The sequence below is a fragment of the Carlito syrichta genome, unplaced genomic scaffold (genome assembly GCF_000164805.1).
Source record: "Carlito syrichta isolate Samal-C Ts95f unplaced genomic scaffold, Tarsius_syrichta-2.0.1 Scaffold305658, whole genome shotgun sequence".
Classification (NCBI taxonomy): Eukaryota; Metazoa; Chordata; class Mammalia; order Primates; family Tarsiidae; genus Carlito; species Carlito syrichta.
In genome coordinates, this window is record NW_007249754.1 from 641,202 (window position 1) to 656,080 (window position 14,879).

Genomic DNA, 14,879 nt, shown 5'->3' on the forward strand with positions numbered 1-14,879 from the left:
ACCCAAAAAAAAAAAAAAAAAAAAGTACCAGCCGGTAATTTCTCTTCAGTTCTTCAACATGGAGTAAGTATATCCCAAGTTCAGATATAGAGTAGCAAGGTCCAGCTTAGAGCCCAGGTTTGAGTATTTTCCAAATCTTGGGCAACTTCTTAACATTTTGTTGTTGTTCTAAGATAGTTTTTCTCAAATTTCAACTCAAATAAAATTGAATTATATCTAGGTCTTTTAGGAAGTATTAGAGCAAGCAAAGTAAACACGAATGAAATAATAAACATCCCCAGTTGGAGAGGAAGGCCAGTATTTTTATTTAGTGAAAGAGACCTAGAAGAGATCTCAGAGATTCGAGTAACTGGATACTGAGGTCCAGAAATGTGAAGTAACTTCTCCAAAGTAACACTACTATCTAACGACAGAATCATAACTAGAAAACTTCAATTCTCTGTATAGGATTTGATTTATGTACTTACCCTTTACAATTTGTTTTCCAACTTTTGTCTGAAATTAGGGGACAGGATATAGATAAGTAAAATATCATTATCAAAAGTGTGTGTTCATACTCAGTAAGATTATGTTGGTTGCAAGTAGCAGAAACCAATGAACAAACCAACGTAGCCAAAAAGGGGGGGTAGGGAAGCATTTAGAAAGGATCCCAGAATCCAGAGAAAAGCTGAAAAAGTTGAACAGATGGCCAAGCCTAGGGATGAGTTTTATGTGGCTTCTCTTCAGAGTGCTGGCATGACCATGTCCTTCCCTTGACTTGTGGTATGATTTCCTTAGGTGAAAATTCTAAATACAACAGAGTGAGCATGGGCACACCCCAAAAGCTATTGCTAAGGCCATTCCCATCTCCTTCAGTGTCCTTCCTTCTCACCACCCTGCCTGCCCCACCTCCATCTAAATCCCATCCATTTTTCAAGGTCCAGCACACACATTGCTTTCTCTATCAAAATTCTTCTTGATCCTTAGCTAGACATTGCGTGTATGTGTGTGTGTGTGCACACGCACGCACAATCCCAATACTCTGTGTATATCTCTGTTTTATAACCTTTATTACACTTACCACATTGAATTTTGTACAGTAGAATCCTACAACCCATGTAGGACCAGTAGTTGGTCAGTTAAATTAAAAGATAGGAAATGAAAAATGATGTCAATATACATTCCTATCTGCTTTCAGCATTTAATCTTAACACTTGTAAATGTATATTTAGTTGCTGATGTGCATATAGATCAAGGACTTTGCTTTGAATATAGGATGCTGACTATCCATTTTCTCTTTTTATTGAAAATTAACCCTGTATTTTAGATTTTCAATTTTGGTTTCTTCAAAAAGGAGCAAAAACTTAGATACTGTGAAATAATATGAATGCAGTCTTTCTAGACTTTTTGCTTTCATTTAAGTCTCCAGCTGTCTCACCTGTCCCTACTTTGACAGTATTTTTTCTGGAATTTACCTTTCTATCAAGTCTTACCAAAGCATTCCACATAGTTTTCATAGAAATGCCCCCCCCACGTGCTTATAATTTAATGGACATATGTAATATATCATGAATTACATAATTACTAAAGCTGCATAAACAAATTCTAGCATAGTTTGAGCAGAAGTGTGTGGGAGTACTGGAGATTAACCTACCACCCACTAGTGTATAGTGAGCTGTGGGCATCTGTCACTATATTTAATAGCAGGGAATTGAGAGCCTTTGTTAATCTGGAAGTAAGTTAAATAAATAGAGGTGTATCAAAAGTGCTTCTGTTATAGTAAAATGATTTGTATACCAGTGTTATCCTCATCCTATTAGATCAGCAACTCTCAAAATGTGGTCCAGAAACCACTGGGTAGAGGGGGTCCCTGAGACCCTTTCAAGGGATCTGTGAGATCAAAACTACTTTTGTAGTAATGCTAAATGCTTTGTTTTTTTCGCTCCCATTCTCTAGAAATTTCTTAGTTTTAGTTTCTAATATGGTAGTTATTGGTAATTAAAACTCACGTAATTACATTGCTTTTCCAAAATTTATTTTTTAATTTGACAGGTAAAGTTTGTATATGTTTATGATATACATGATGTTTTGATATGTGCGTACTTTGTGGAATTTAGGACTAAGTCAAGCTATTCACGCCTATACTTTTTAATACTGTATGCCATAGAACGTTTGGGGAGGGCTGTACTCAACTGTGTGTTCCTTGTGGGAAGGAGCCATGTTTCATTTGTCTTTGGTATCCCTTATGTGCTCTTAAGTTATCTCTTATATAATAGGGACTCAGTAAATATTTGATAAATATATGAGAATAAGGAGGATAACTTTTCAAGTATTTATGGTCTTTTCAAACTGGGCCGAAAAAATAGTTTTAAGTAAGAGTTCCTGTATTCATTAATAGGATCCATAATGAACAGCAGTAGTGAGCAAATGAGTGTTTTTAAATGTTTTTTATAATAAAACTTAATATCTTTCCTTTGAAATCATAAGCCATGTTTTGAAGAGAAAGAATATGAGAACATGTTGCCGTGAGACATGGAAAAGTATATGAAGGCTTTAAAAAAAGAGCAGGCAAATCATGCTTAGGAGACTGCATCGTAAGTAAATTGGCCTTTAAAAAAATTATTGAAGAGAGAAGGGGAGAAAGGAAGCGAACAGAGGTGTGAGGTTATTTAAGGGCATCCAACTGGTGGGAAGATACATTGCTGATGAACACCTTTCCTTTCACTTTGAGTAGCATTTGAAAGCTATTTTGGGTTTGAAAAGGAGTGATAATGGACAAAAAATTATGGCTTAAGGAAGTAAGTTTTATTATTTTGTGTGAGTGACCTTGCTTGAAGACTAGTGAGGAGAGTGGTGGCCAGGATGAGATGGGCAGGTGCTTTGAACCTGTGTCCTACCCTTTCAAGTGTCATATGGAGAAAGTTGATAGCACAAACCTGTAACTAAAATTTAAATCCAGCTGTTTACCTGGAGCGAGTTACTGCTAAAGAAGTGGGAAATATTCACTTGTTAAAAGACAGCTTCTTGGCCGGGTGCAGTGACTCATGCCTATAATCCCAGCACTTTGGGAGGCCGAGGTGAGAGGATTGCCTGAGCCCATGGATTTAAGACTAGCTTGGGCAACTTGGCGAGACCTCATCTCTACAATAAATCAAGAAAAATGAGCCAAGTGTGGTGAGGCATGCCTGTAGTTCTAGCTACTTGGAAGACAGAGGTGGAAGGATCGCCTGAGCCCAGCAGGTCAAGGCTGCAGTGACTGTGAGCATGCCACTGCACTCCATCCTGGGCAACAGAGTGAGACTCCGATTCCAAAAAAAAGGGCAGCTTCTTTAGTATTAAACTTTAATAAGCACATGGATATGTGACTGAATTATTTTCAGGGACAATATTCTAAATTTATTTTTTTAAAGAATTTGTGTTCCAATATTGGACTTTCCTCATGCATTTATGACACTTTATACATCAGAATGTCCTAAATCTTGTTATTATTATGATGACTTAAGAAGTTTTCTTGATAGAACTTTTAGCTTCAGTGAGAGATAAACTTGAATATAAGATTTTGTTTTGCTTTAAGAAAAATTCAAATTTTAACCTTATTAAATAAATTCACTGGTGAGAGGATAGATTTTTATCAATATTTTTTATTATGGTTTTGTGGAATACAGTTAAGGGTTAGGTGTACAATTACGTTTCATTCAGGCACCCTGTTGATAAGGGGTGTTTCCCCATCCCCAGACAGATATTTGCTACTGTAAATCCCATCCCCCCACCATAGTTTCCCAGTACCGTCAATCATTTTCTTATAGTATTACATTGGATGTTCAAGGTCCATTATATGAGTGAGAACATGTGATACTCGGATCTTTGTTTCTGTGAGAGGTCACTCAGTGTTATAGACTCTAGTTCCATCCAGGCTGCTGTGAAATTCATGATTTTGTTCTTTTTTATGGCTGCGTAGTATTCCATCGTGTATATGTACCACATTTTTTTAATACAGTCCTCTTTTGATGGGCAGCACGGTTGTTTCCAGGTTCTTGCTATTGTGAACAATGCTGCAAGAAACATACGTGTGTAGGTATCTTTTTTATAGAGTGATTTGAGTTCTTCAGGGTATATTCCCAGTAGGGGGATTGTGGGGTCATATGGGAGGTTGATATTTAGAGCTTTAAGGAATCGCCACACTGCTTTCCACAGAGGTTGCACTAGTTTACACTCCCACCAACAGTGTAGAAGTGTTCCCTTTTCACCACACCTTCTCCAGCAGCTGTTATTTTTTGAGTTGTTGATAATTGCCATTCTGACTGGAGTTAGGTGGTATCTCAGTGTGGTTTTGATTTGCGTCTCCCTGATGATTAGTGAGGTTGAACATTTCTTCATGTGTTTGTTGGCTGCTCAGATGTCCTCTTTTGTGAAGTGTCTGTTCATATCTTTTGCCCATTTTATAATGGGTTGTTTGTTTTTTTCTTTTCAGCACGTTTGAGTTCCTTGTAGATCCAGGATGTTAAGCCTTTGTCAGACCTGGTGTTGGCAAATATTTTTTCCCAGTTTGTAGGCTGTCTCCCTGCTCTCTTGATGGTTTCTTTGGCTTTGCAGAAACTTGTCAGTTTAATAAGGTTCCACTTGTCTAGAGAGGATAGATTTTTAAACTTAAATGAATATAAAACAGTTATAATTTTTTTTTTTAATTTGAGTTGGAGTCTCACTCTGTCACCCAGATTGGAGTACGGTGGCCGCTTCCAGCCACCGCAGCCTCGACCTGCTGGGCTCCGGCGATCCTTCCGCCTCAGCCTTCCAAGTAGCCGGAATTACAGGCATGAGCTACCACACCCAGCTAATTTTTTGATTTATTGTAGAGATGAGGTCTCGCCTACCCAGGCGGGTCTCGAACCCGCGGGCTCAGGCAATCCACTCACCTCAGCCTCCTAAAGGCGCGGGATTACAGGCTGAGCCACCGAGCCCGGCTACAGTTATGAATTTTTAATGGTTTCCTTCCTGTCACATTTGGTATAAGGTAGGCATGGCTCTCATCATTGCTCTTTTTAGCCTCTACTTGAGATTTTTACATGTGTTGCGTTGAGGGACCCTGGATAAATTGAATGCATGCAGTGTATTTGTAAGTAGTATAGTATGAAGTCACTTATATTTGGGGACAAAATCAAGAAAGGTCACTTTAAGAAAGCTTTTCTAGTATAAATCATGTAGGCATGGTCTCTACACACTCTACATTTTGATCAATTTATTTGTCTTCCTCAGTGAACTGTATACTTCCTGAAGACAGTACTATGTCTTAGTCTAGTCATCTTTGATTCCGCAATACCTAGATGGTGCCCTTTGCATAGTAGACATTCAGTTAATGTTAGTGGAATGAATGAAGTATTTCTCCCTGAAGTGATGAGTCATAATGCATTACTCATGAGCCAGAGGATTTCCTGAGTCTTTTCTCAAAACCCAGATGAATTCTCATGGAAATATGACTGAACCATATCTGTTCCTAAGCATAGTCACACATTTCCAAAGTGTAATGCTGGTGTCATTATGAGCCATTCGTATACGTATTATATAATTTCTAGCTTGACACACCCAGATCTAAAATTCTGCTGAAAAACAGATGTCAGAGCAACTGGCAGTCCAAACTGGTACACAGACAGTAGACTGCCCAGTTTCACAGTATTTTCTGAGCTAGCTGTTCTAGTCACAGTATATTCTAGAATTTTAATTTATTTACACACGTGTACACACATATATATCTTTGATTAATCTTTTACACTAAGATTTACACTGATCTTTTGATTTAGACTGTGTTTTCAGAAGTTACTTCTCTGCCAAAGATGATAGCCTCTGTTTGCTTCAAAATTTTTAAAATTTGATTTTATGTTCTTCTAAGTCACCTCATTTAGAAAGAGCTAAGTATATAAAGGCTGTTATTGACAAGGGACTATAGTAGCCCAGTAAACAAACCTGACAGGTACCCAGTTTGTTACTAGCCAAGAATAAGGTTTCCCTTTATTCTGGTTGTTATAAACCGGAAACTATTTTTTGTTCTCTTTGTTTTTATTATTAATTATATTTGATTATCATGTTACTGTGCCTAATGTGTCAAAATATTGAAAATGATAAATATTATCTCTGAAAACTTTTTTTTCCATTCAAGATAAGCTGTCACTGGAAGGAATAGTGGTACAAAGAGCTGAATGCCGACCGGCTGCCAGTGAAAACTACATGAAATTGAAGAGGTTGGTGTTTTGTAACTTTAAATGATAACCTGATATTTCCCCTTGGGGATTGAGAGACATATATTAGATTGCCTATTGACTATGAAAACTATTGTTAAAAGTGTTTCAATGGCTGTTTGGTTTTGAAACCAGGTAAGTTTCTTTGGCAGTAGGGAACTTTTGGTACCTGAGCTGTTTATTTGAGGTATTCTAAGTTCCTGTATTTATATATCCTGGAATCAAAGTTTTAAAACGACATTTTCTAGTTATTCTTATAAAATCTTGATTCTCTAAAGACACATAATATATGACCTTTGTACTATTTTATTTTCAAAGGCTGTAATATTCTTATAGTGACTATGTATCCAGAATACCATACTGTATAACGCAAGTCTAGTTTCCAAAATATTATCCTATTCTCTTGATCTACAAATAACTTTTAATAAACTTATATACTTTGTTAGAGATTAGGTTTCAGGATCCACCAGTGCCCCTAGCTTTTTTATGTGGTTAACATTTTGTTGTTTGTAAGTCCAATAAAACTAGTCTAGGTATCCAACTAACACAATCATCTACATAATACTGTGCTATAATATGCTTGTAATACTTGTCACACAAATAATAATACATAAAAGGGCCAGGCACGGTGGCTCATGCCTGTAATCTCAGTACTTTGCGAGGCAGAGGTGAGAGGATTGTTGGTGAGACCTCATCTCTATAATACTTCAAAAAATTAGCTGGCGTAGTGGCACACGCCTGTAGTTCCAGCTGCTTGAAAGGCTAAGGTGGAAGGATCACCTGAGCCTAGTAGGTTGAGGCTGCAGTGGCTGTGTGTGTGCCACAGCACTCCACCCTGGGTGACAGAGTGAGACTCCAACTCACCAAGTCACATGCCAGTTCCTGTATGCCAGTGTTTGTAATGTACTGTACTAATGTACTTTTCAAGGTAGTGGACTGTAAGATTAAAACAAAATTTTTTTCTTTTGATTTGGAGTCTCATTCTCACCCGGGCTGGAGTACAATGGCATGCTCATGGCCACCGCAGCCTCAACCTGCTGGGCTTAGGTGATCCTCCCACCTCAGCCTCCCAGAGTGCTGGGATTACAGATGTGAGCCACCATGCCCAGTGAGTCAGCAATTTTGTAAGCCCTGAAGATATATATTAGACCTTTTTCATAGTTTGTTGGTAATGTATTTTAGCCCCATATGATCTAGAATGATATTTGATTGTTCATTCATTCAGCACTTACTACCTGCCAGATGCTTCTTAGGACCTAGAGATATAGCACTAAATAAAACAAACAAAAATCTCCTCAAAGAACTTCCATTTTAGTAGATTGTAGCCACACTGAACTGGTAGTTGAGAACACATTGCTTAAGTAGTAGTAGTAACAGCCTCTTGGATACGAGTGTTTTCATCTATGAAAGATGCCAGTTGAGCTGGATCATCTTAACTTTCACATCTTTAAAATCTTTCCCCTTTTGTCAGTTGGATTAGACTGTATCTCCTGAGAATGACACAAACTGGTTTTCTTGTCCAATAATTCCTCTAATTTAAATGCCTCCCCAGGGCAAGTAAAAGGATGACAATCAAAATGAAAATTTTTTATAATAAAAAATAGCTTTGGAAAATAGGCAAAATATGTTTCTTTCTTTGTTTTTAGTCTGTGAGGTTTATTATATAATACAAGTCTTTTTGAAGATTTATCTTCTTTAGATAACTTCTGAAATAGAAAAATGCAAAGTATGGTATGGAACAGCTTGCCAAGATATTTTTCCATAGCCTGAATTTTCTTGAAAAGGTTTCTAAAGATTTCTGATGACGAGATCAGGCAAGTCACCTGCTGTGTTTATAAAATGGCTGCTTTTTCATTACCAAAAAAAGAAGTGAAAATTGTTTAGCCTTTCAAGTGTGCTGAAAGACCAACCATTATATATAGAATCATGCACTGTGAAGGTCATTTTGGTGGTCCTCTAAGATTACAATACTGTGTTTTTACTGTACCTTTTCTGTGTTTAGATACACAAGTAGTTACCTTTGTGTTATTGTTGCCTACAGTATACAATAATATGCTGTCCAGGTTTTGGCCTAGGACCAACAGGCTATATAGCATTAGCCCAAGATGTATAGTAGGCTGTACCCTTTAGACCTAGTACATTCTACAATGTTTGTACAACAGTAAAATCATCAAACAACTCATTTGTCAGAACATGTCCTCATCATTAAGCAACGCATGATCATGTTTTAGTCTTAAGTGACTTACAGAAAGAAACAGGTGATTCAGGAGGCTCGTGTGAATTTCTTGTACTAGAATGGTAGGTGACATAAGTCTTAAAGACTGAGGTTTTTTTTGACCAAGTGAAAAAAGACAGGGGTAAAAACATTCAAAATAGACATGCAGATACAGACATGAGGAAACTTTTACGGATGTGGTTCTATAAGCCTGGAATGCAGAATTTGTTTGAGAGGAAGGCAGAAGCTCCAGTCCAGACCTCTTTCTTAACCTTCAAACTTATGTATACAAAAGCCCTGCTGTTAAATTTTGACTGATAAATTAGCCAGATATCATGGGATTATAACCTCCATGTTGATCAAATGTAAGTTAATAAGATTCTATTATTCATTTAAATAAAGGTGGAAATTAAATACATACAGTAAACTCAAGAAATATGTAAGCCATTCAGTCAATTCAATTCAGGCCAAGAAAAAAATGTATTTTTGTTTCATCAGATCCCATCACATAGTTTAAAAATCCTGGAAGAATCCAGTTAGCCACAAAAAGGAAACCCCGATAACTTTGTTTGCCAGTCTTAAAATTGTAACACCCTAACTCTTCATAGGGAGGGAAAAAAATGTTCTTACATCTATTACTTTCTCTTTATTTGATATTAATTTGGATTGATATGAGTTTTTTATTAGGAGAACATTTATTTTGAATTGGTAAATATAAATATATTTAACATCAGGTTATGTCTGATGTACTAATTCAAAATTGATTTAATTTGGGTTGTTTTAAGTATAACTTTTATTTCAGCCTCTTGAGTTTTTTGTTAATCGTTGAATAATAAATTATATGACCACCCTTTTTATTTTTTATTTTTTTGAATCAGAGACTCGCTCTTTTGCCCAGACTAGAGTGCAGTGGCACGCTCACAGCTACCACAGCCCCGACCTGCTGGGTTCAGGCAATCTTCCACCTCAGCTTTCCAAGTAGCTGAAACTACAGGCATGCTCTATCATGCCTGGCTAATTTTTTTTTTTTTTTTAGCTGTAGAGATGTGGTCTCTTGAAGTTGTCCACGCTGGTCTCAAACTCCTGGGCTCAGGTGGTCCTCTTGTCTCCATCTCTCAAAATTCTGGGATTACAGGCATGAACCACCGCATCTGGCTCCCACCCTATTTATAATTCACGTTGTACTTTGGTAAGTATAAAGGCACATAAATGTAAAATTATCATCCTACCATGTTTTCTTATAGGAAAGTCACAGGAGTAGGAAACTATGGCTTTTTAATTTCTGTATATGTCACCAACTCATATAAAAATACTTGTTTCAGGAGTTTTTATTTTCATGGGTTCTGATTCCATCCCTAAACCGATGATTTTGTCAGTGAAAATGGATTACATGGACTGATTGGAGCCCACCTGAAATGTGTAGGTGGGAGTAGTAGGTCCCCTCCAAAGCAGGTGGCTGCTACTCAATAGGAAGGAAGTGGAGTGGATGCTAGGGAGACAGTCATAAGAGCCACAGCAAAATCTGTTCTGCCAGAAAGTCTCTTAGAGATAGGAAGAATTCATCAGAGACAGTGGCACCTGTGATTTCTTTCCTTGAGAAAGGGCCATTTTATCTCTACAGAGAATCAATACTTTTATTAGAAAGTAGTTCTGGATCTACAAAGATCCCTTGTTAGTAGGGTCAGATAGTTAAGGGGTTGAGCTCTGGAGTTCCCCATTTGCTGGCTGTATGATCCTGGGCAAAGTACATGACCTTTCTGTAAAAGCCTTTGTTTCCTTTTCTGGGATAATAGCATTTATCTCAGTGTTTTGATAAAGATTAAATAAAATAATACTCTATTATTGCAGGGTGTCTGGTACAAGAGTATGTACTCAAGAAATGTTAACTATTAGTCTTATGACAATAACCTGAGTAAGAACACCTGTCCTGAAAACTGCTAGAGATATTCCTAACTCCAATTTGTCTTATTTCTCATGATAGAAGAGACTTACACACAAGAAAGTTTTTTGTTTTTTTGGTTTTTTTTGAGTTGGAGTCTCACTCTGTCACTCAGACGAATGCAGTGGCATGCTCCCGGCCACTGCAGCCTCGGCCTGCTGGGCTCCGGTGATCCTTCTGCCTCAGCCTTCCAAGTAGCTGGAACTACAGGTATGCGCCACCATGCCTGGCTAATTTTTTAATTTATTGTAGAGATGAGGTCTTGCCAAGTTGTCCAGGCAGGTCTCAAACCCGCAGGCTCAGGCAATTCACTCACCTCAGCCTCCCAAAGCACGGGATTACAGGCTGAGCCACCAAGCCCGGCTGAAAGATTCTTTTAAATTCCTGACCCGTGGAAGGTAAATTGGTTTAATCAATTTTGAATTAGAAATAGAGCCAGTCTATGTGCAGTAGCTCACTCACCCCTGTAATCCCAGCACTTTAGGAGCCTGAGATGGGATGGTTGCTTGAGCCCAAGAGTTCAAGACCAGCCTAGGCAACATCGCGAGACCATGTTTCTACAGAAAAAAAATTAAAAACTAGCTGGGCATAATAGTGTGTGTCTATAGTCTCATCTACTCGGGAGACTGGGGCAGAAGGATTGCCTAAACCCAGAGGTCGAGGCTAGAGAAAGAATCTGAAGATTTTATTATAGAGTTCATGATAATAATCCTTTTTTCAGAGCCAGGTATGGTGGCCTGCACCTGTGTTCCCAGCTACTTGGGAGGCTGAGGCAGGAGGATTGCTTGAACCCAGGAATTCGAGACTAGTGTGTGCAGTGATTATGCCTGTGAATAGTCATTGCATTCCAGCCAGGGAAATATAGTGAGACTCCCTTCTCTTTAAATCAACAACAAAAAAAATTTTTTTTTTTCCAAAACAAAAATCTTAAGGGATAGTTTAGAATTACCTGGCTGTCCTCCACATTCACACCCAGAGGACTGAGTTAATTCTCTTCATAATCTCATCTACTCTGTTTTTTGTCTAAGGATTCCTTGATGTGGCTACCTTCAACTGTATGTATATGTCAGAATGCATGGCTTTTTAGCTTATAATTCTCTTATTGGATGTTTACAATTTTTTCTGGAAAGTGTAAAAGGTGATGATCCTGAAATTTTCCCAAGTTGTTTTGGAAATGGTCTTGCCCTCTCCTTGCCATCATCTACTTTGGTGACTCCTCTGAATTACCCAAGTGTATAATTTTTTACATGTGGAGCTATAAGTCTTTTTTAATCAAAAGATATCTTTCAAGTCCAGAAAACAAGTCCTTCTGAAGAACTAACTCAAGTGAAGAAGGCAACTAGCTGTCTCTGCCATAAGTCTGTGCTTGTTCTCACGAGTTCTCACAGCTCCTCTTGAACTACTCTTTTCAAATTACCTACTTGAAAATAAAGGATTATGTTAAAGAAGCAGGCTTTCTCCATTAAAATGCAATAATTGACCATACAAACTATATTATGCAATAAAAGTATAAAAATAACAGTGGACTACATCTTCCACAGAAAGCTAAACCAGATGTTTTACCCAAAATTATTTAAAAGACAAACAGGTCCTCAAAGGAAATGCTGTCTGTTTCAAGAAAGATTCCTTAAGAAGATGCAAGGGTAGAGATTGCCCTCTTTCAATTGCCATGATGGAGACAACCATAGCAGTTGTCTCTCCCACAGCCCTTGAGCAGGAGACTGTCCCTGAAGATTTACTGTTGTGATGAAATAAGGATTTCCAAATGGTTGTAAAAGCTATTGGGGGATACGTATATATATTCACTGGCATATGTAAACAACAAACAAGGTTTTATATTTTATTTCCTTCTTTTGAGCTGATATTTTCACCATAAGGTAGGAAGAGGGAGGAGTTGTTTTGGTGACTGAATATTGTCTCACTTAAACATCTTTCATCTCTTTGGAATTCCCCACCTCTTTTGCCTGTTCTCTTAAGTTCTTCAACTGATGACTCACCTGAGAAATCCAAATGTGTGATTTTTAAAATGTGGGACTTTATTTATTTATTTATTTATTTTTTGAGTTGGAGTCTCACTCTGTCGCCCAGACTGGAGTGCAGTGGCCGCTCCCAGCCACTGCAGCCTCGACCTGCTGGGCTCTGGCTATCCTTCCTCCTCAGCCTTCCAAGTAGCCGGAATTACAGGCATGCGCTACCACGCCTGGCTGATTTTTTGATTTATTGTAGAGATGAGGTCTCGCTGCCCAGGCGGGTCTCGAACCCATGGGCTCAGGCAATCCACTCACCTCAGCCTCCCAAAGGCGCCGGATTACAGGCTGAGCCACCAAGCCCGGCTTGTGGGGCTTTCTTTACCAAAGTTGTTTTGAAAGGCTATAGAACAGGAAGTTTTAGGGGCTTGCCTTTTTATTTGCTGTCATTCCAACTCAAGTGTGCACTATGTCAAGACCAGCCATTTTCACTCTTCCCCAATGCATCACGTGCTTTCCTGTCCCGCTGTGTGCAATGCTCTTTGTTGCTTTTCTGCTTGCCACAAACTTCTATTCATCCTTTAAGATTCAGCTCAAATGTCAAATCTCCCCAACCATTTCTCTCCACACAGGATAGGCACCATTTCCACCAAGCTTCTGCTTCACTTTATCTAATAAACCACTAATCATACTTTGCTTTTTATTTTACTTTTAATTCTTTTGTATATGTCTCTGCTAGATTGTAAGCTCCTTGAAGTCAGGAACTATATCTTGTTAATCTTTGTTCTAACAGCTTTATGTTCAGTAAACACTGGTAGAGTAACTGACCAAAGATGAGCATTTTAAATTTAAGGATTTATAGTTATACCTTTATTAATGAATCTCCAGAATTGATACTTTAAAAAAAAAGTACTTATCTATGTTTAAGATTCAAACTATAAGTCCTAAGAAGCAGTATTGGCATGTGGTGTTTCTACAAAGCCTTACAGCTTTACAGGATAAAAATAACCTGAGTACACAATTTCTCTTTGTTCACTCACAGATGAAACCCACAAGGGCGAACCTTAGGCACACTGTGAAGTATGGAGTGTTCATCTTTTTAATCCAGGCATCTCCCTTTTTCACCCATACTCTTAGCAATGTCTGTCTTTAGGCGTCTACTTTTTATCTTGTTCTGATCCTTTCTAGTCTGTCAATGCCAAATACATTTTAAGAATGAATGGGAATAAGTCAAATTGGGCATGTGATTCTAAACCTTTTATTATGAAGTGTGAAAAATAAAAACTATTAGATTATCTGTTCAAGGAATTTGAGTAGGTAGATTATTTTTCAGGAGAAATGAAGAGAAGTCATTGAAGTTATACTGTTTATTACCTTGGCCCCAAACACAAAATTAAGTAATTGTTTTAGTTTGCTGGATGGTTTGTCACTAGGACAACCATCTCTGCTACCTGGGCCGAATGGGCAGATCCGGCCAAGCTGCATTTATTGGGGACCTGTTATTTTTTTTGAGTTGGAGTCTCACTCTGTCGCCCAGACTGGAGTGCAGTGGCATGCTCCCAGCCACCGCAGCCTCGACCTGCTGGGCTCCAGGGATACTTCCGCCTCACCTCCAAGTAGCTGGAACTGCAGGCACACGCTACCACACCTGGCTAATTTTTGATTTATTGTAGAGATGAGGTCTCGCCAAGTTGCTCAGGTGGGTCTTGAACCCACGGGCTCAGGCAGTCCACTCACCTTGGCCTCCCAAAGTGCTGGGATTACAGGCTGAGCCACTGAGCATGACTGGGGACCTGTTCTGAGGAGTGAAAAACTGACTGCTGAAGGTTAACCCAAGGAAGTAGTAAAATTCCCTCAAGCAAGACCAGGCCTGCCACTGATGAGTCCATGTGGTGCCTTTGCACATATTAGAAAAAGGTGCTCCTTTTTTTAGTGTTTTTATTTTTATCTGTCAAAAAAGTGTGGTAATTTGCAGATTTAGTTAAACAAAAATTTATTGCCATCTGTCAGAAGATTGACACAATAATCTGAATCTTTGCTGTCTCTGATGTGAATGTGCCCCTTTAATAAACACAGTGCCGTTGTGCATTACAAAATGGGCAAGAAAGGCGCTGCACTCTCCAGTTTGCTGCAGGCCAACGTGTTCTATTTTCTTACCAGATTACTTAAAATTTAAGTATTAAGAATTTTCAACCCTTGGTCTGTGAATTTCTGAAGCATTTGAAGATTAAGGAAAAATACTACATGTTGCTTGGTTAGAAAAAGAGGGTCCCATTTAGTGCATTCAATCAGTACACTGCTAAATGGTCTGGGATGGACTGGGATGGTAAATGCTGTTAATCAAGCCTTTAGCTTACTATTAGGGGGGACTAATTTAAACTTGGGATGATCTGGATTTAAATATTCTTAGTTTGTCACTCGAATGACATAATATGTTACACACTGTCTTGCTTGAGACTCTAGTGCAGGGGTCCTCAAACTTTTAAAACAGGGGGCCAGTTCACTGTCCCTCAGACCGTTGGAGGGACGGACTATAGTTTAAAAAAAAA

The 14,879-nt window shown here is 38.4% G+C and overlaps 1 protein-coding gene across 2 annotated transcripts in view; it reads left to right on the top strand.

Annotated features, from left to right (window-relative positions):
* GTF2F2 (general transcription factor IIF subunit 2) overlaps positions 1–14,879 on the top strand; it is a 161,248-nt gene that overhangs the window by 83,362 nt on the left and 63,007 nt on the right. For both annotated transcript variants that reach the window (XM_021714490.1, XM_008062133.1), the window contains exon 5: positions 6,131–6,212. In XM_021714490.1, coding sequence (XP_021570165.1) covers positions 6,131–6,212 — 82 coding nt within the window. The remainder of the gene's footprint in view (positions 1–6,130; positions 6,213–14,879) is intronic.